At 40.2% G+C, this 18868-nt stretch overlaps 3 protein-coding genes across 4 annotated transcripts in view; 2 read left to right on the forward strand and 1 right to left on the reverse strand.

Moving 5' to 3' along the window:
• Nucleotides 1-69: 69 nt before the first annotated feature.
• METTL18 (methyltransferase 18, RPL3 N3(tau)-histidine) lies at nt 70-4526 on the forward strand. 2 transcript variants are annotated; one of them, XM_072867688.1, is made up of 3 exons: nt 102-164; nt 493-561; nt 719-4526. In XM_072867688.1, the coding sequence occupies exon 3, from the start codon at nt 909-911 to the stop codon at nt 1968-1970; it is 1062 nt and encodes a 353-aa protein (XP_072723789.1). In that variant the 5' UTR covers nt 102-164; nt 493-561; nt 719-908; the 3' UTR covers nt 1971-4526. The 2 variants fall into 2 exon arrangements, with proteins under 2 accessions (XP_072723790.1, XP_072723789.1); XM_072867689.1 differs by lacking the exon at nt 493-561 and having other exon boundaries at nt 70-164.
• Nucleotides 110-18868, forward strand: part of SELE (selectin E) — a 36056-nt gene continuing 17297 nt past the window's right edge. The window contains exons 1-5 of the mRNA XM_072867686.1: nt 110-164; nt 493-561; nt 5175-6419; nt 8345-8430; nt 17583-17616. The gene's annotated coding sequence lies outside the window, so the exon portion shown is untranslated. The remainder of the gene's footprint in view (nt 165-492; nt 562-5174; nt 6420-8344; nt 8431-17582; nt 17617-18868) is intronic.
• LOC140654430 (14 kDa phosphohistidine phosphatase-like) lies at nt 6439-10153 on the reverse strand. Its single transcript, XM_072867690.1, has 3 exons — nt 9807-10153; nt 9213-9337; nt 6439-6742 (listed from the first exon to the last, which is right to left on the reverse strand). The coding sequence occupies exons 1-3, from the start codon at nt 9934-9936 to the stop codon at nt 6650-6652; spliced, it is 348 nt and encodes a 115-aa protein (XP_072723791.1). The 5' UTR covers nt 9937-10153; the 3' UTR covers nt 6439-6649.

Raw genomic sequence — 18868 nt, forward strand, 5'->3', positions numbered from 1 at the left:
CAGCAGCCTCCGCGCCCGGGGTGAAAAAGGGGGCGGGGCGGCTGCGGAGCAGCCGCCCCGCCCCGCCCCCTTTTCCAACGCGGGCGCGCATGCGCTTAGCGAAGGAGAAGGGGCAGCTGCTCCACGTGGGAGAAACGGAGGGCGATCGCGTCCAGCAACTGGGGGTGGGTATGGGCACAAGAGGGGTGGTGGGGAAACGGGGTGGGTCAGCCGGGACCGGATCCCCTTGCCCGACCTGCATGCGTCAGCCGGCGTGCAAGGACGGGAAGCTGGGCCTTAACAGCCTCTGTGCGCCTTTTTGCGTTGCTTGAATTTCAGACGAGCGAGGATAAAGTTATTTAAACGGGGGAAAAAAAACCCCACGCAGATGAGCAGCTTTGGGGTAGTAACTAAATCAGAGCAAGGAAAACACCGCTGGGCAGCTGCAGGAGCAATAGGGTTTTAACTCACGAACACGCTTTGTACAGCATTGCATGGGGTTTTTTTCCTTAGCTAAACCGGAAATGCGAGTTGTACCAGAATAAGCAGCTACCCTGATTTCCCTGCACATACCTACATGAGGTGAGAGATGTGGTCACTTGTAACACTCTTTTCAGAAATTTAAATGTTTAGAAGATTTGGGGTTTTTTAATGAAAGTTAGGATGCTACAATTAGACAGTTTGTTTGTGCTAGTATTTGGCAGTTTAATGATACGTAAATTATTTACTCTATTTCCAGAAGTCATTCCCCTGATTCATTGGCAAAACGTCTGATATTCTACTGCAAAGCACTCTTCCCCATAGCGATAACAACATAAAAACATCCTCTATTAAAAAAAAAAAAATCTTTGTATCAGTGTTGCTTTTAGATGAGTGTTTCTGGCTGCAATAAATCAAGCTGACTTTTTTTTTTACTGTTATTCCTGAAAATGTCTTTTCGATTTAATTTTTCTATTGATGAAAATGAGAACAACGAACCAGACACTCATGATAAGACAGACTTACAGCTGCACTCTCCAAAACACACGCGGGAATCCACAGAAAAGAGCAAGCAAACTGCTGATACCATAGCAGACTCCAGCCCAAGGCTGGGTACTGATAAGCAACAAGATGAGACACCATCAAAGCAAAAGTTCTGCTTTAAAGCTGCCAAGGAGCACAATATTCCTGAAGATCTCAACAAAATACTGGAAAATAAAGTCATGGAAACAGTATCAGACCTGTATTACGTAAATATGTCTGTAGTGGAAATGGCGTGTTTGGATGGTGCCGATGGAGAAGGCATTGTGTCTAAAAGTGTTTCTTCTCACTCTGATCTCATCCCAGGAGTCTATGAGGGAGGACTGAAAATCTGGGAATGCACCTTTGATCTCATAGACTACTTCTCCGAGGCTGAAATACAGTTTACCAACAAGACTGTCTTGGATCTTGGCTGCGGGGCTGGACTGCTGGGAATAGTTGCTTTAAGGGGTAAAGCTGAAAAAGTCCATTTTCAGGACTACAACAGCACAGTGATTGATGAAATAACCTTGCCTAATGCAGTGGCTAACTGTATGAAGGCAGGCAATAGGATGGGCAGTGGAGATGACAAAAAAACTAGCAAGCCTCCTTTGAAGAGGCGCAGGAAAGCAGAGTGCTTACCTGACATGCTCACCAAATGCAGATTTTTTTCTGGGGAGTGGTCTGAAGTCAGCCAGCTCCTGTTAAGCAGCAACAAACCCTTTTCCAAGTATGATTTAATTCTCACATCTGAGACCATCTATAATCCTGAATACTATGGTGCTTTGCATGATACACTGGCCCAGCTCTTGGATAAAAATGGCTGTGTGTATTTGGCAAGCAAAGCACATTATTTTGGGGTTGGTGGTGGTATCTACCTCTTTGAGAAATTCATTGAAGAGAGAAATGTGTTTAGGACCAGCATAGTTAAAATAATCGATAAAGGACTGCAGCGATGTATTATGGAAATGGCCTTTAAAGATTCCAGTTAAAATTCAACCACTGGTCCTTCAAAAATATCTTAAAAGATGGAATGTTTTAATCCTCATATAGCTTTGCTTTTTTCCTCTGTTGAGTTATTCTGATTTGACAAATTAAGGATGCTCGTTATTGAAATGTTCAACAAATTCTGATGTCTGACTAGAAGTGAAAGACTCTTCTGATTCTGGTTTTGCATAGAAAAATGGAGTTCTGCTTAAACCACCATCTGTTTATGCCAATTAATTGTCATTTATATGTATTTAAAAATGAAGCAAGTCACTGTCCCCAGTCCCCCTCTCATTCTTTGGCAGTGACAGAACTATATGTCACAGGAGTGGCTGCTGAGCACAGCCCGAACAAAATAATTTAGCACCCTAATATAGTGCAAGAAGTTGTTCTCAAGGGTTAGGCTCCCAACTCAGATAGGGTTTAACTGCAGCAACAGATTTCAAAATCAACTGCATACCCGTGTGCTCTGCTGCTTTGCCACCAGAGGGGGACGTGATTGCATTTATCACCTGTGTTCTATTCTGCTAGCAATCTCACTAATCTTTGTAATGTTTCCATATGCAATCCACACATGACTTTATTCAAGCCTTTGAAAAAGTGTACCACAGAATATTTACTACTATGTTCTGTAAATTCACGTTTTGACATATCACCCTAAGAAAATTTCAGCAAGTAATTGGAAATAGCCATACTGTTTGTAGAAATGAATAAAACTGATTTCTGTTTTAGAAGTTGAGTTGAAAGATTCCACACAAGAGAAGTTCCTTAAAACAACCAATAGACCTACAAATGCAATCCGGGAAACTGGACGATGATGGAACTGAGCTTTAGGTGACAAGTGGGAAAGGAGATAAACTGTGCTATTATAGCAGATTGCCAACTAGAGTGCTGTACTGGGTTGGGTTTTGTTTGAGTTTTTTGTTTTGTTTTCTACAAGATTTTTCCAGAAATTAAACTGCCCATATACTATGACTCATTTTCAAAACTTGCAGGGGTGTACTGTTGAACACTCGCACCTCTTCAGTCTTTTCAGCAGTTTGGCAGGGCAGCAAGCATTCAGAAAATCCTGTGTACAAGTCACTCCTGTGTCATTCCTGTGTCTGAGGCTGAAGATAGTAATGTTGCTGAAGAAATTACCTTACCAGAAATGCAAACAAACCCAAAGAACTACAAAACCTGTCCCTGAGTGCTTGGTGTCACCAACCATTCACACAAAAAAAGATCCATTGCATGTTTTGTCTTAACCAAAACTGGACAAAAAGCTATTACATAACTCTTAACAGGTACATCAAAGCTACTGCTTATGCACTACTTACTTTATTGGGTGCCCTGGCAGAAATATAAACTTAGAGACAGTCAACCACAGCAGTAAACTGGATGCAAGGATACTCCTTGTAGGGGAGAAAGGATAATAGTCTGAGGGGATGGAAAGAAACTTATTACAGCAGTGACCTAAATCACTAATTATTGCATAAAGTTCCCGTCATTGAAGGCTACAAAAGTCAACTGCAACATTCCTATTTTGACCATGTTGCTATTAAGATACAGTTGTAGAGGATTTCCTGTGCTTTACAGAAGAGCCTGAACAACTACTGTTGTTTCAAAAACAACTATAAGTAGACTAATTTAAAGGGATGCTTTGGAAACTACTGAAGTTGCTCTTTATAGGAGAGAGGGGGAAAAAAGCAGTCAGTTGTGCCATAGCTGTGATGGCACTTTGGAATTTTTCTGCATCAACTCTGAAACTTACTGATGACAGACAACTGCTGACTACAGATTGAGGAACAAAAGGAAGTTTTCACTTTGGCAGCATCAATAAAGTACTGTTAACAGTTCTTTTTTGTCAAAACTGGGAAGTTGGAAACAAAATGACTACCACTTGCCATTTTTCAAGCCTCAGTTGTAAGACAAATTGTGGCTTGCACATAGTGACTGAATAGCTTGTTCTACACCTGCTAGGTCTAGTGCTGTTTCAGAGAACAGTACCTGAAGTAACAAGAAATATTGACCACTATGACAATGACTATGGTTAAGAATAAGAATCTCATGTATTTTTTGATTAATAAAGGCGGTACTTACAATCTTCTACCATAATGCTTCCTCTTGAAAATATTCCATGATCAAACTCACTGTCTTGGATTTAATATACTACTCCTTTGCTCAGCATCCTCATTTTATTCTTCGATCGCTCAAACATTGCTGTTTTTGTGCAAATACTGAATCAGATTTTTTAGGACTTTCAAGTGAAGACTGCTAGAGCCACAATCTCACAGTGATTGCACATCTGCAAAACAGGAAACTCCACAGACTATAATTAAGTTCCCATTTCAGAATTACAGATGAGAATGAAGGGTGTTTTTCCTCAGGTGAAATCAGCAAAATTAACACTGGGATTTCCATAATTCCAGATGAGTTCTGGTCTTAAAATTCAGCAGATAGGTGCTGAGAGGAAGCAGAATTCAACACTTAGTTTTGTAGGCTGGTTATGTTGGTGTTTCACATGAAATACTAGTTTCCCTAATCTACATTAAGGCTTTCTCTACCTGCCAAATCATCACCACCCTAGTGACCAGTGTCCTGCTTCTCTTCATGATCTGGAATAAAAATCTTTAACTCACTTGTAATATTTGTATGTATCACTTAATAGCTAGGGAAATTAGCATTTCCCCAAATGACATTGCACTAGAAAATAATAGAATTGGGAGGACCCTCAAAGTGTCTTTTTTGATGACACAATAAACCCTTACATCAGGCCGAATTTCCTGTATGAAGAAACAAAGGTAGAGGTCAGCTGGTAACTCAATTATCAGCTCATTCCAAATCATCACCCCTTTTCTCCCCTCACCCCACCCCCTCGCTTTTTGAAAGAGTCATCACAATAAGAAATCCGGTCTAAATCATATCTTTCCTGTAAGTATTGTGGAGAGAAACACTAAAATCAGTCAAAGCGTCTCAGCAAACTAAATTAAACAGCTTGTTTGTTTTAACAGGCACTATCTTTAACTGATGACTTCCCTTTGAAGACTATTTGCTAGTTTTGGGAAATGAGGCTATTAAAAAAAACAGTTTTGGATACTGGCACCAATTAAATGGCATCCGTTACAGTTATTTTACTAAAGCTTAGGGGAAAAAACCCATGAGGAAAATCAAAGTGGGAAGTGCCCAATTTGCAAATTATTGACTTGTATGCTATTCTTGGTTTCTAGGTACACAAGCATTTAATCATGTTCTGAAATCAAAACCTTGTTAAGAAAAATCAAACCTGCAATCAATGTTATGGCATTTGAAGTGGCACAGCCAGAAGACTATTGCACAAGAGTGTAAAGAGAAGCACAAACAGCAGATGCAAAAGCGCATAGGGGTGCTGGAGGGGAAGTCCAGGCTGCATGTGGGGGGAAGCAGGTGCCAGCCAAGAGACCTGCAGCACCACATTCAAGAGATCCTGCTCCCAGGTGATTATTTGGATGGAGATACCTGGAACTCTTCTAATGAGGAATGGACTGAAAGGTTTGAGGACAAGAACAGGAAATCCCTCTCTGCCCAACCAATCAAAAAAAAGATACAGAAGGGTGACACAAGATGGATAATTAGTGTAATAAGGCAGTAACAGCAGGATTTTTTTGTGATAGAAACTGGACTAAAGCCTCTCAAATTTCATAGTTTGTACCTTAAGAGTCACATACACACTGAAAATAAAAAGCCACTCTATACCACCAGATACTGGTAGGTAAGTGCAGTAGGAACCACAGCAAAAGGGAGAACCAGGATATGCAAATACCTCTTGAAGACTGCAAGTCAACAACATAAGCATAAGAACAAAAGGTACTCCCTTGAAATCCACAACAGCATTAAAGGAGACTGGCAGGAAACAAAAAAGTGAAAATTGTAGCAAGTAACTTCACAACAAACGAAGGGCAACATCCTGCCACAACAGGAGGAAGCAGGTGCTGTAAGTTAATTCAGACACTACCTAGGTGTGTACTGAGTCTGGCTGGGAGGTAGTTAACTGTAAGATAATTGCTATAAAAAAGGGAAGAAGCATCATTACACTCATGGCGAATAAAATAAGTACAGGGGAATCAGAATAAAACAAGTATTGTCCAAATTTGACATTGCCATCAGTCTGCTATAGGGAAGGATCTTACAGGAACACAAAAGATCTTGACCATGACTTGTGTGGAACACAAATACTGAATTTTCAAAACCATGGAGTAAATCGAAGATTTAGATCACTGGTGAAGAACTGTAACAGTCAGCCCTTCCCTCCCCCCCAATTTTTGTAAACGTGGATAAGTTGAAAAGCCTGAAGAGCAATAGAAAATAAAGGAAACAAAACACTGCGGTCAAAAGACCAGGGAAAAGCTTTGGTCCTGTGGTGTTTAAGTTGACAGTAAAATCCTGATGTAACCTACGATATCAGTGAGACAGGACTGGATGAAAACAAACTGGAGGTAAGATGATGTGGGAGTGTTTAATTGGATGGCATGTCAAAAGGAGAGGAAAAAGGCTTAAAACTACAGATTCTGCACAAAGGAATGATCTGAAAAATAAGATATATTGGGGGATTACTAACCGTATTATAAATTACATCAGAGTCCAGTTACTCCAGATTTATGGTAACATACATAGAAGACACATTCACTTTTATTTGAACTGCTTGTTGTGTTCATGAGCAGCCAATTTATTTCTTGTCATCTGACCACGTAATTTCATAATCTGTATACACTTTTTTCAGTATCTCTACAGTTACTGAATGATCTGCTTTTCCATAGCCCTGCAAGAAAGAACAAATGCTTATTAGACATGTACAGAAAGTAAGCCCACAGAACCATTCAGTTCTTGTTGACACAAATTATCCAGTTATGATTTGATACTTCAAGTGGTTCACATACAAATCAAATAAAGGTTCTAAAAGAGTTATTCTTGCAGTATCATGTTTTATTTTTCTGTTGTCCTCTCCAATTCCCCTACAACCCAAGCTGTAGAAAATAAATGAGATGGGGTCAAGCTATCAAGGATTTATTTTTCACATCATTATTTCTCCAGCAGAAAGCTTGTTTTAAAGCATTCCCAACCCCTCAGCCACCATATTTATTGAATGTTCTTTTCAACAACAGAGATTGCATTGACCCACTTTAATGCATGAGCATACAAACATCTGATTTGGCTCAGCTGAGGGAAAAAGGAATAAGCCACCACATGTGTGAACATTTGAGTACTATTCTAGCTGCTAAAGAAATCAGTCTTCATGTTTTGTTTATTTGCAATCTTGCCTTAGCTGGCATAATTTTAAATATCTGTGCTCTTCAGCCACTGCAGCTCCAAACTAAGGCAAGGTCAGATAACCCATAGGATTTTTAACCCTCATTTAAATCACTGATCACAGTGTTACTCTTTCACTGAAATGTAAGAGTCATGGTAGAAGGTGCCTTTCCATTATTGTCTTATATGACTGGAGTTGTTATTTTGATTTCTTATTTCAGAACTACAAGTAAGTTTTTCCCTGTCAAAAAGCCTTTACTGCACAACAGTGCAGTCTACTGATAAAAACCTGTGATTTACAGGTTCCTTTCTTTTTCCAGTAATATGTCATGTGAAACTTAACTTGGAAGACTGAAAAAAGAGCTCAAGATTGCATTATCAAACAAAACATGTACTCTTATTCATCACTGACTCTGCCCCAAGAGGAACAGCTTAAATAAACCAGCATTTGAACTGCACAGGTTAAAATTATTGATGCATTATAAAATGCATGTTTTTCAAAAATACCAGATAATATAATTATGTCAGAAATACTGCAGGTTTATACTGTCAGTTGTAAAGCAACAGACCTACAGATCACTCTTGCCTTGGTAATCACTTTGAAGACCCCATCCAGCTTTGCAAATAATGGCACAGCATCTACTTCAAAAGAAGTCAATGACTATTTCTCTTGTTTTCATAAAACACCAAGATAGTTCTGTGTTAAGAGTTGGACAACAAATCTTCAAGTAAAGAGAAGCATTAAATCAATGTAATTAATATACTAACTTCTGACCTGCTACTGAGGTCTTCTGAACCTCCAGGTCTCTGCCTGACAGAAGCCCTCATAGTAATAAAACTCTGCTTTTACATGGTGCTCATCTGTAAGTATCAGGGTACCAAAAGCAGAGAAACAAGGTATTTTCCACAGACATTGCATTACAAGAGCAAGAACTGACCACTGCCTCTAATGCTAAATTGGCAGCTGAATTAATAATACAGGTGTCGTCTCATCTAAAAATGCAGTTATGAGGAGGACCTACAAGCACAAGATTTTAGTAGAATAAGCATTGTAACACTGCCTTCCCACCCCATACCAACCCTAAAGAGTTCTTTTTTTTTCTTATTATTCCAGGTGACAAGTCATCTTGGAACAAAAGCACCACTAACATTTAAAAATGCTTAACACATTCAAGGCCCAACCTTCCCTGCTCATCTAAGGTAAGCAGATTTTAAGTAACCATCACTTTCTATAAAAAAATTAACTTAATAGAAATATTTTCTTCTTGTCTACATTAGAAGCCTAGAATCTTTACTCACAGTATTACTACGGAAGCAGCTACACTTCATCACAGAGCAACACCAGAAACAGACTATAGCATGTTCCTCAAATTCAAGAAATCATTACCACTTACTGAGTCTTTCACAAAGAAACTGAACTTACACAGAACGGTAACAGGTATCAAAACACTCTATTTTCCATATTCTTGGAAGCTACTTTTATTCCCACAAAATGCATTTATGTGAAACGACATCCTCACCTACTAGAAACTCACCGCACCTGAACTAGGTCTACTCTTCTCACCCAACACATACGCAGAACAACATTCACAATTTAGCTGGTCACTACCAACCAACCTTTATTTGCCAATAAAAAGATCACACAGTAGCTGGATCAAGACCCTGTGGCTACAAATGGGCTATTCCTGCTCTAGCAGTAAGACTAAAAGATTCTAAGTCAAGAGATGCCAACTTCCATTTTTAGTCTTGATTCTAACTTAATGTTAGTATTACTCAGCATTAAGTTACCTATTATTTTTGCTTTGGTCTCCTGCCCTTAAAAACTAGTGTTTTTTCTAAGCTATTTCACAAGTCAGCCAGGCAAGTTTTCCAGTTAATGTTTACACTGTAATTCAAACTGCCAAAAGCCACCATGCTATAAAACAAAAATCCCAGAACATCAGAGACAAAAGGATTTGAAGGAATACAAGAGATGCACTTACTGTAGAGAGCCCAAATACCCTAATTTTCTTGTCTTTGCTATTATGATCAATTTTCCCTCCTCCAAGGCACTTGCACTGATATCCCAGCTTTTCCATTTCAGGATTTACTTTTTCAAATATGTGATCTGCACAAGAAGAATGGTTAGAGAGGTTACAATACGCACTTGGCATCAAATACTCTAGAACTCTTCTTGTCAGCTATTTTCCACTCATTTTCCTCCAGTTCCCTTCCTTCACCTGCAAGAGAGGGAGCTTTCTCTTGACACATAGGAAAGCTGTAATTAAGGTTCTCTTCTTTCAGTTTTTTACTTAGTTAACACATCTCACTCTCCTAAATGACGTTTATCAGGTTTGGAAATGACATCTGAAAAAGATATCGACCCGCTTTTCATATTCGCATGAGGCACCTATAAAGGTGTTAAAAAAGGGGCTTCAGAGCTACGCCCGCTGACACCAGCCACCACAGCCCAGGGCCTCCCCCTCCACCTCAGGTTCGCTTGGGAACCGGCGGCCGCGTCCCGCACCCGAGGGACGCTGCCGGGGCGGGCCCCGCTAACGATCGCTTCCCCAGCCACGCCGCGGCCTGTCACCCACTGTGGAACTCGGCCGCCTTGGTGCCGCGGACGATGTCCCGCTGCTCCTCGCCGCCCGGGCGCTGCAGCCGCACCAGGATGTACTTGAACGTGCCCTCGGGGTCGATCTCTACGTCCTGCACCGCCGCCATGGCGGTGCCGCCAGCCTGTGAGGTGACCGGGCCGCGCCGCTACGCCGCGCGGAGGCGGGGCCGCCACCGCCGTCCTCCCCGGTTGGCGGCAAGGCGCCCGTCGCGGCCGGGGGCAGGGCAGCCGTTGTCGCCGTCGCTCAGCGGCTCGCCGTGAGGCGAGCGGGCGCCCGGCGCGGGACGGCGCGGCCGGCCTCTCCTCGCAGGCTGTGAGAGGACGCACGGCGAAGGCCTGCGTTAGTCCTTCAGGTTGCCCGTCAGGGCCTTAGGGGTGCCCTCGTCCATGCGCCCCCTTCCTTAGCTGCCGTTCCTCCTCTCCCCCGGCTCCCAGACCTGGGGCCTTGCGGCGGGCACCCGCCATCACAGGTCCGTTGCAGGGCAAGGCATTTACACCGGGGGGGAAGGAGTCGCAGACACGGAGAGGTTAACGCTCCGAGAATCTATAGGTTACTCTTTACATATGTTAAGTAAGAGATACAAATTTACCTCCTGTTCACGTTATTTTATGGGTTCCACTTGATGAGCTAGGCAAGCTTCACACAGATTAATCATGAAGCCACAGATGTCTAGAATGAATAAAATACACCAGCTTACTGAAAATTGAGTCTATAATATTTACTGGAAGAAAAAGAATTGTTTCCTTGTAGTGTTGAAGTAGGAGCATGGTCTTGTATTAAGGGCTTACTCCAAAAAGAGGGAATATTCACATTCTAAAGACTAGAAGTTTTTTTAAAAGTTTCAGAATATTTCCACAAATTAGTTTAAACATAGCCACATCTTTTAAGTGCTATATTATAGGTCACTTTCAAGTGACATAGTCTACTCATACATAAAAATAGTAAATCATTGTTGACATTAATTTCTCCAACTCTAATATAAAACCAGAGCTTGAATACAGACAGGGTACTATGTAAACTAAGATGTAATACACAAAAAGCGTCAGTAAAATAGAAGAATACAAATTCTGAATACAGCATTTAGAGGTGCTTAACACAATAAATGCAGGGTTTTTTTAATTAGAATTTGTTTTGTAATTGATTAATTCATGATTAAAGCTGTTTGCTAAACTACTTTATTAGCTATCCTAAGTCTTAATAAAAAATTTAATACTTTATTATTTCAGATACTATTGTTAGTTACCTTTTTAGGCACAAAGTAGTACTATTACTGTGAGGAAAACAACCAGAGCCCCAGTAAAATAAGCCAAATTCTTGCTAGCTGTATCTTAGGAGATGAAGAGCTGAGAAGGGCTTTAAGTAGAAACCAAGCCTACCATCTCAGCTGTTCTGGATTTGCAAAGGCAGGCAGGGAAAGTGATAAAATCTGTGTCTGGGTAAGGATCCCTTCAGGATCACGAGGCTGAGAGAGTTCTGTAGAGTTGAGGTGGTTGCTTAAGCTTGCTTTGTTCAGTTCAGTAGTAAAGGCATGTAAGATTATTGTAGTATTAGTTCTTTAAGTTTCTTTCAAGCAGTCTAGAAGGCCTTTTTTTGTTTTGATAGTTTTTGTGTATATAGCTTATTCTTTGATTATTTTGTTTACTAATTTAGCCTGGTATTTGATGGTCTTATTTATCTCTTCTTGAAGCTTTAGCATTAAGAAGGTTTTATAGAGCTTGTTTGAATGAACCTTGCCTTTTCATTTTTAACTGAAATAGGATACTTCATTCCCTTGAGCATAGAAGCCTGTTGCATGGCCATGGTTGTGGAAAACTTTATTGCCCTATTTCAGTTATGATGCACGGAAGGAACTAGCAACAAACAATGGTAACACTGATGAACAAGGGCAAGGATGGCAAAGGAAATACTTATAGCATCTCTCAAAAGCTAAACTTTAAAGGAATTTGTCCTCAACAAGGAGAGCAGGCATATGGCTTGATCTGACGTGGGTTTGAGCAAATAAGTTTGTGAGTTAGTAATAAGCAACTTTATCCAGAACTTTATCCTGTTCTCCTTAATGCTTTTGTCTTCCCAAGCACCCACCTTATCCAAAAGTAGTTTCCTATGCCATGCTGAGGTATAGGAGCTTCCTGTTGGCTTTTAGGCTGAAAACAAAAATCCCCTGCTGTTGGCCGTAATTGTTAGTGCGTCACTTTGTGAGCCTCAGGGGTACAAAGAGGATGGCATGGTGCAACAGGGGTCTCAAACCAGAGACAGCCTGCTTCCAGTGAAACAGCATGAAGGGACTTTCCTTTTGTAATGGGATTACTCTTATCTAACTGTGGCAGTGAGTTTGGCACTATTTTCTGAAAAATTAAGGGTTTTTTTAATTTATTTGGTGAGGTGGCATCTTGTCTCTTCACAGTGATGTCCTAAAAACCATTGTTCTGAGGAAAAGTATTGTAATATCTCAAATTAGGTAACAGTGAACCAATGAGATGATAATTAAGATAGGACAGTAGATGTTTTTCTTGAGTAGTTGTAGCGAGACCATAAGGGTAAGCATTGCCAGCGTGTTTTCCTCTTCTATGTTACATATGGGGCTTGTTTTCCATTATGGTTTGCAGGCTTTGGACTGGACTCAAATGACTATAAAGTTGCATTGTTGTTGTTTATGTGCTTCCTATCATCAGATTGTTTTAATCCACATGGCCTTGTAAAATTCACCTATCCTTACATTGGCTTGGGTTGTGCCAATATTGCAATGTATGTTGCAGTGGATTAAACTGTTGGTGTAACAAACAGAACGTGTGGTTAGGCTGAATCTGGGATACTTGAACCAAGTTACTGGTTGAGCTAGTGCATCTGAACTTGGTCAAACTTCTCTATATATTCCAGCAATCAGATTAAAAAGAAGCAACAAAAACTGTGGTTCATGTGACATGGTGTGATAGCTGGGTATAACTATTGTAGCTACCCCAGTTAATTTTCATAAGCGTATGAGTATGTGTCATACTTCTGCCTTCTAAAAGTACTCGCTGAGTGTCTTGAGAGGGATAAAGCAGATAGTAGCATTCTCTCTTGTATTCTCTATTGCATCGCTTATGAGAGGGTCCTGTGACTGCTTTTTCTGTTTAATAACTCTTGAAAGTATTAATAAATGTCAAATCAATTTCAGATCATGATAGAGATATCAGTGTTACTATATTCCTACAGGTTTTATGAAAATAGGTGGAGAAGTGAAATATCAAGTGAAATATTTGGGTGATGGAAACTGCTGATAGGGGACAAATACATTCTTGTTGTCACACTTAACTGCATTTCTACTGGGCTTTGTGGTGGCATTAAGGCTGTGACGTATCTTTTTACAGTAACTTTCTAGAAACATTCTTCTTCCGTATTATGTCCCCCCGTCCCGTCCCCCCCTGAAAAATTGCTCTGTTCAGGAAGTGTGTATGGATACTGAGCATTCTTTTTGTATCTTTTTCCCAGAGTTTCATATTTTTTTGTCTACTGAGGTGGACAGACGGTCCTCAGATAATCTTGGAGGATGTTTCCACTTGAGTGCAGTGCCCTAAAAAATTAGCTCTGGAGTGTTTACTAGATGTAAGCAGTAGCTTCACACATCAAAATACAGCTACTTTATCTTAAGTCTTTATATCCTCTAGCCTTATACCACTCAGTAGCTCAAACTACAATTCAGATTAGGGTTTTCTTCTGAGAAAATTGGAAACCATGGCTTTAAGTACATGGACTGTTACATGAGTATGTTAAATGCTAGTTTTTCAACAAATATGGATTCTGAATATAGTTTAAGGAATCCAGTTATGTGCCAGTATCAAACCTAACAGCAGAAGAATATACTAAAGGCATGCTAAAAAAATTAAAATAATCAAATCAGTAGCTTAAATTTGTTGTGAGCAAAGCACAGGTGAATAACATAAATGCAGCTGCATTTTCTTCCTATGTACTGGCAGTCCAGCTAAAGCGTGCATAGAATATCTGCAATAAAAGAGATACAATACTATAGTTACATGAAGTGATAGGTCCCTGGGAGTTCTTGAGGCATAGGTGCTAGCAGAGCAAGGCGGGTGTTGTGTCTTATTAAGGATTTCCAGAGCAGTTCTGCCCAGTTATGCCTTTCCTATGTTTGACCTGTCTCTTTCCCTACTCTTCTTGCTGTGAGTATACCTGAGATTGCTGTTGTAGGACTCCATCTGCTAATTGAATTCCTAAAATCTTTGTCATAAAAGTAGAAGGGTTGAGTCTCTGACTAGCCTTCCCTTTAAATATCACTGAAAAAGCTGTGCCATATATAAAGTAGGGCAAATCACTGGAGGTTCTCAAGATGTGATTGGACAGGGTGCTAGATCAATCTCATCTAGGCTCCCTTTCCCACAAAAGGCTGGACCAGGTGATCTTTTGAGGTCCCTTCCAACGTGGGCTATTCTATGAAATTCAAGTGCTAAGATTACTGAAAAAGCAGTGAAAAACAGGTTTTTGGGTGTTTTTTTTTACTTTAGGTGTGTGTGCTCGTGCATGTGTAAATGGATTTCCTACTTAAATGTTTTCATGCATGCAAAGACTAGATCTTCACAAAAGAGAATCCTTGCAGATAGAAGGTTCATAGCTTCTCCCCCCACTTCTCCAGATCAATTCTGTGTAGTCAGTAACAGTATTTTTCAATCAGACTTGAGTCATGAACCTACTTTTAAAATTCAGGCAAAGCACTGTGTACAGCATTTCAGCTCCTCTCCTGGACTGAATGTCAGGAGTCCAGCTCTGAGACTAAATTACATTTTGACTCGCACTGCAACATTCAGATAGGTTGAGTATCTGAAATTACTCCTTTCCCCTGCATTATGTTCCCTGTTTTACAGCCTTCAGCTAAAGTCACTAAGTGGCAAAGTTTAGTACACAGTAACTGATGTTTAAAAAGAAAACACACTGGCTTCCCTTTGAGTAGCTTGGTAACAGGAAGGATCCCTGAAAAAGCCAGGGTTGAAAGCCCAAATGGGTCAACCCTTGTGCATGATGGCTTATGAGATTTTTCTGACCTGTAGTTAAAAGCTAATTTGGCCTCAAGTGGAATTTTTGAGAAATTGTTATTGACTATTGACAATTGTCACTTGTTTTGTCAATTTGGATTGAAATGAGGGATGGGGAAGAGAAGGTGTGGTTGTACTGCACCTTTATGTGGAGATATCAAAGCCAGTTGTAATCGAACAAGTTCAGGTAGCAGAAGTCATCTGGCTGCAGAAACACAGCTCAGATATGACTGGCTTATCATGCCAAAACCCAGGATCAATTTACTGTGCAGGTCTCAGACCTGCTATTCCTAGCTTGCTTTCAGTGCCCAGACTATACTAGTTAACTTGCATGACAACTTAAAAGGAAGAAACTGGATTGCAGTTTAAGATCAAATGTAACATTTCATTTGAGAATAGGCAAGAAAACTGTGAGCCAGGAGTATCTTAATGTCAAAACATCCTCATATTTATTTTGCTGTTTAGCCTCTGAACAGCAAGTGACTACAAAAGGAATATTAGTATTATACAAATGTGTTAAATATACATTGTGCTGCAGTGAAACTCACCATGGGATTCTCTCAAGCCATTACACCAATCCATGATACCAGAGTCAGGAAAAGGGAAACAATTGGTTTGAACTACAGCTTTATAAATTTTTCCTTTTATTGAGCTCTTTGACAGAAGGGCACAAGGTGTAATGATATGTCTGGCCCATTGTTGTATTACAGGAAAATATTAGGAAAAGAATTTTGAAGTAGGTAATTTCCATCACATGTAACTCTCAAACGAGAGAGAAAATAAAATGAGGGTTAACTTTCAGCTGTACTTGCAATTTGTTTTATCCCAGAGTGAGAGTACACCCTTGAGTTGAGCAGAAGAATGCCTAATACACTGATGCAAATGAAGTACACTGTTGTAAATCATGACTCTCGTGGACATAAAAGATCACAGGTCTGCTCTGCTGCTTGGCCCACTCAATAGGCTTTGAAATTAAGATTTTTTTCTTCAACAACTGTTGGTTAGCAGCTCCTCAGATAAGCAATGAGGACAGAACAAATGCAGGATAATAGCGTTATCTGTCTTCATATTCACCTCTTTTGGATCTGTGTATGTATAATCAGTTCAGAAGCCAGAGGCTTGGTTTGTGTGCTGAACATTAAGAATCCAAGCCAACATTCAGCATGCAGGAGTCTAAAGGACCTCTGCTGGGTCTGTTATACCTTGCTTTCATGAATAATGCTCTCATATGATCCCTTTCAGAAACCAAGCAAGATCTGCATGAAAACCAAGGTTTTTGTTCTGCTACCCATAGAAGGCTGTTTTATAACCTCATTGCTCTGCTGGCAAGAAACTCCCTTCTAATTCCCAGTCTACATTTACTCACAGATGGTTTGTACCCATTTGGTTTTTTTTGTACCAACCTGATCCCTTCATATACAGAAAACTTCTGACCATCTTCTTTACTTTCCTGATACTTATAAAGAGTCCATCGCATCCTTTCTGAGCCTTCCTAGCTGCTTCCTCTTCCCCAGACTTAAACACAAATTTCTAATAGGCACCTGGGAAGGTATTTCTTTAGAGGGGACTTCATGGAATATTTCTACTGTTTGGACAGTCTAGAGTTTCCTATTAGGAAGTGTCATTCTCCTAGCTCTCCTTCTGAATGACCATAAATATCACCTGCCTGTCACAAGATTACAAGTCTAACCCACTTAGAAGTACTGAACATGTGCTTTCCACCGTAGAATCCCCTTGGTCAGTGAAACCAGTCTATTGGGTTTGTTTTTCAGGGCTCTGCTGTCCTTTGGTCATCCTTCCCTGCCCTTAGTGTCCATGCCTTACAGCATATGTTGGGGGCACGACAAAAGCATGGTGTACAGGTGATGATTCCAGAGTCCCAGCTGTTACTTTGTGGTCTGTAGAGATGAACGGTGTGAATGAGTTGTTTAACTGATCAGAGTTAATTTCTGTGGGATCTATGACATCCTGACTATAAGGGCCTTTCAGCTGCAGCTGCTTTTCTTCAAGATGCATTTGCATTCATGGAGCAGAGATATGAGGAAACTGTGTGTCCCTCCTTAGTCACGGTGTTGAGAGTGCAGTTCCCTAGGTAAAAATCAGAATGAAGAAGAAAAGATGGATGGGGGATGTAATTGTATGAAGTCTTGCAGAATTCTGGACATAGACTGAAGGAAAAAAGTAGATTATTTTTATTTCTTGTGGTGCTCTACTAATATTTGTGTCTGTGGGCTGGTTTAGCTATAGCAGTAATTCTGCTCTGAGAGAAGGGACATCGTATGCAGAGCAAAAGAATGAAGAGCTGCTTTCCCAAATGCTTCATTCAGTGAGTGCCAAGGTCAGGGAGCAGTGTTTGGTATAGATAGGAAGGTATTCTTGTTACTCCATGTTACTAAATTACATACCCTAGTAAGTGAGGGAAATGCCTTTAAAAGGGCATGTACACCATTTATTTCAGGGAAAGAAGATTGAATCCTGCCTTAGAGGATAGAAGCAAACCCATAGAATTGGTGGTTTAACTCTTATTTTGTTTATTTAGTAACTAATGGCACAACCTGAATAAGAGGTGAAAAATTACAATACTGTCAATTTTGTTCTGAATTATTTTCCCATTGCTTTAAGCATCTAAGCAAAGGTATTTGCTCTCATTTTTGCTAATAGAGAGAGAATGGATCTCCTTTGACTTAACCTTTAGATAAACCTTTGTCTGTCTTTGACTCTACAGGGTATAGAGCCACTGCACTCCTAATTTACTTCAGGTAGGCATAAATCTGGATCTTTCATTCTGTTTTGACAGTAGGGTAGCTTCTCCTATGTGGTTTATATACCCAGTCTAACATCATGGGGATTTTGTTGCTTCCAAGAAGTACAAATAAACTGAACTCTTTACTGCTTCAAATAAGAATGTTGCATGCAGGCCCAGTATTATTTTATAGATGATAAATGACAATTCCTTCACTTCCTGCTGATCCAATACCTATTATGAAAGTAAACTTTGCTATTATGACTTCTGTGGTCTAAAAAACTAGATGCTGCTACTGATTGCAATCATGTGTGACTACAAAAGATGAGTAAATGCCTATTGATAAATGAGAGGAAAAAAACCCAACTAATATGCACCAGGATGGATACATATATAGAATCACAGAATCAGTCATTTAGGTTGGAAAAGACCCTTAAGATAGAGTCCAATCGTAAACTTAACACTACCAAATCCACCACTAAACAATGTCCCTAAGTGCCATGTCTACACATCTTTTAAATACCCCCAGGGATGGTGACCCAACCACTTCCCTGGGCAGCCTGTTTCAATGCTTGACAACACTTTTGGTAAAGGATTATCAATGGGGTGGGGCATACATGCTTTGCATTTGAGAAAAATGACTGTGGATTGCTTTTTAGGCTCAAATATGAAAGTGCAGCAATTTTAGGGTAGGTGACAGGCTCACCCTTCCTGTTGAGTCAAGAAATCTAGAAGTGGGAGAAGAGTAAAATCTTCACTGGAAAGTTAAAATATTGTTTTCAGGCCCAGGAGATAAGGAAGGTCCTAACGATCTTGACACCAGTTAACTGGAACTTTAAAAAGACTTGTGGTGCTGTTTTTTGTCCAGGAAATGATAAAATTGAGCAATTTAATGCCATTGCTTTCAATGTTAGTGATGAACTTCTTTGTTCTTGAAAGAACTACTATATGCATCAACTAAGTACCTTCTACTAATGATCTTATGTTAAACATGCCTATCCTAAAAAGCAATTACTTATCCAGCTGATAGAAATAAACTTCTTTCTTGGAATAATTCCTGGATGTTATGGTTGTGGCAAACTTGTGGTGGAGTGTCTAGGATGCTCCTGAAAGAGTACTTAATTCAAGAACTTCTGTTCTCTCGTGGTCTGCTGACTGAGAAAAGTAATGAGTAGTATGAATGATGTGCCTTTGCTGGCTGTTCATGGGCCAGGTTTTACTTTTCAGTGCTGTGCAGTTGTTCCTTGTACTTTGGTCTTCTGCATTGA

This window comes from Ciconia boyciana, chromosome 7 (assembly GCF_034638445.1).
Source record: "Ciconia boyciana chromosome 7, ASM3463844v1, whole genome shotgun sequence".
NCBI lineage: Eukaryota > Metazoa > Chordata > Aves > Ciconiiformes > Ciconiidae > Ciconia > Ciconia boyciana.

Bases quoted from the DNA above. Each gene is read 5' to 3' on its own strand.
- LOC140654430 (XM_072867690.1), bottom strand. From the start codon at position 9,936: ATGGCGGCGGTGCAGGACGTAGAGATCGACCCCGAGGGCACGTTCAAG. The intron at 9,338-9,806 runs GTGGGTGACAGG...CTTCTTGTGCAG, and splicing joins CAAGGCGGCCGAGTTCCACA to ATCACATATTTGAAAAAGTA. The intron at 6,743-9,212 runs GTAAGTGCATCT...TCTTTCTTGCAG, and splicing joins GGGTATTTGGGCTCTCTACA to GGCTATGGAAAAGCAGATCA.
- METTL18 (XM_072867689.1), top strand. From the start codon at position 909: ATGTCTTTTCGATTTAATTTTTCTATTGATGAAAATGAGAACAACGAA.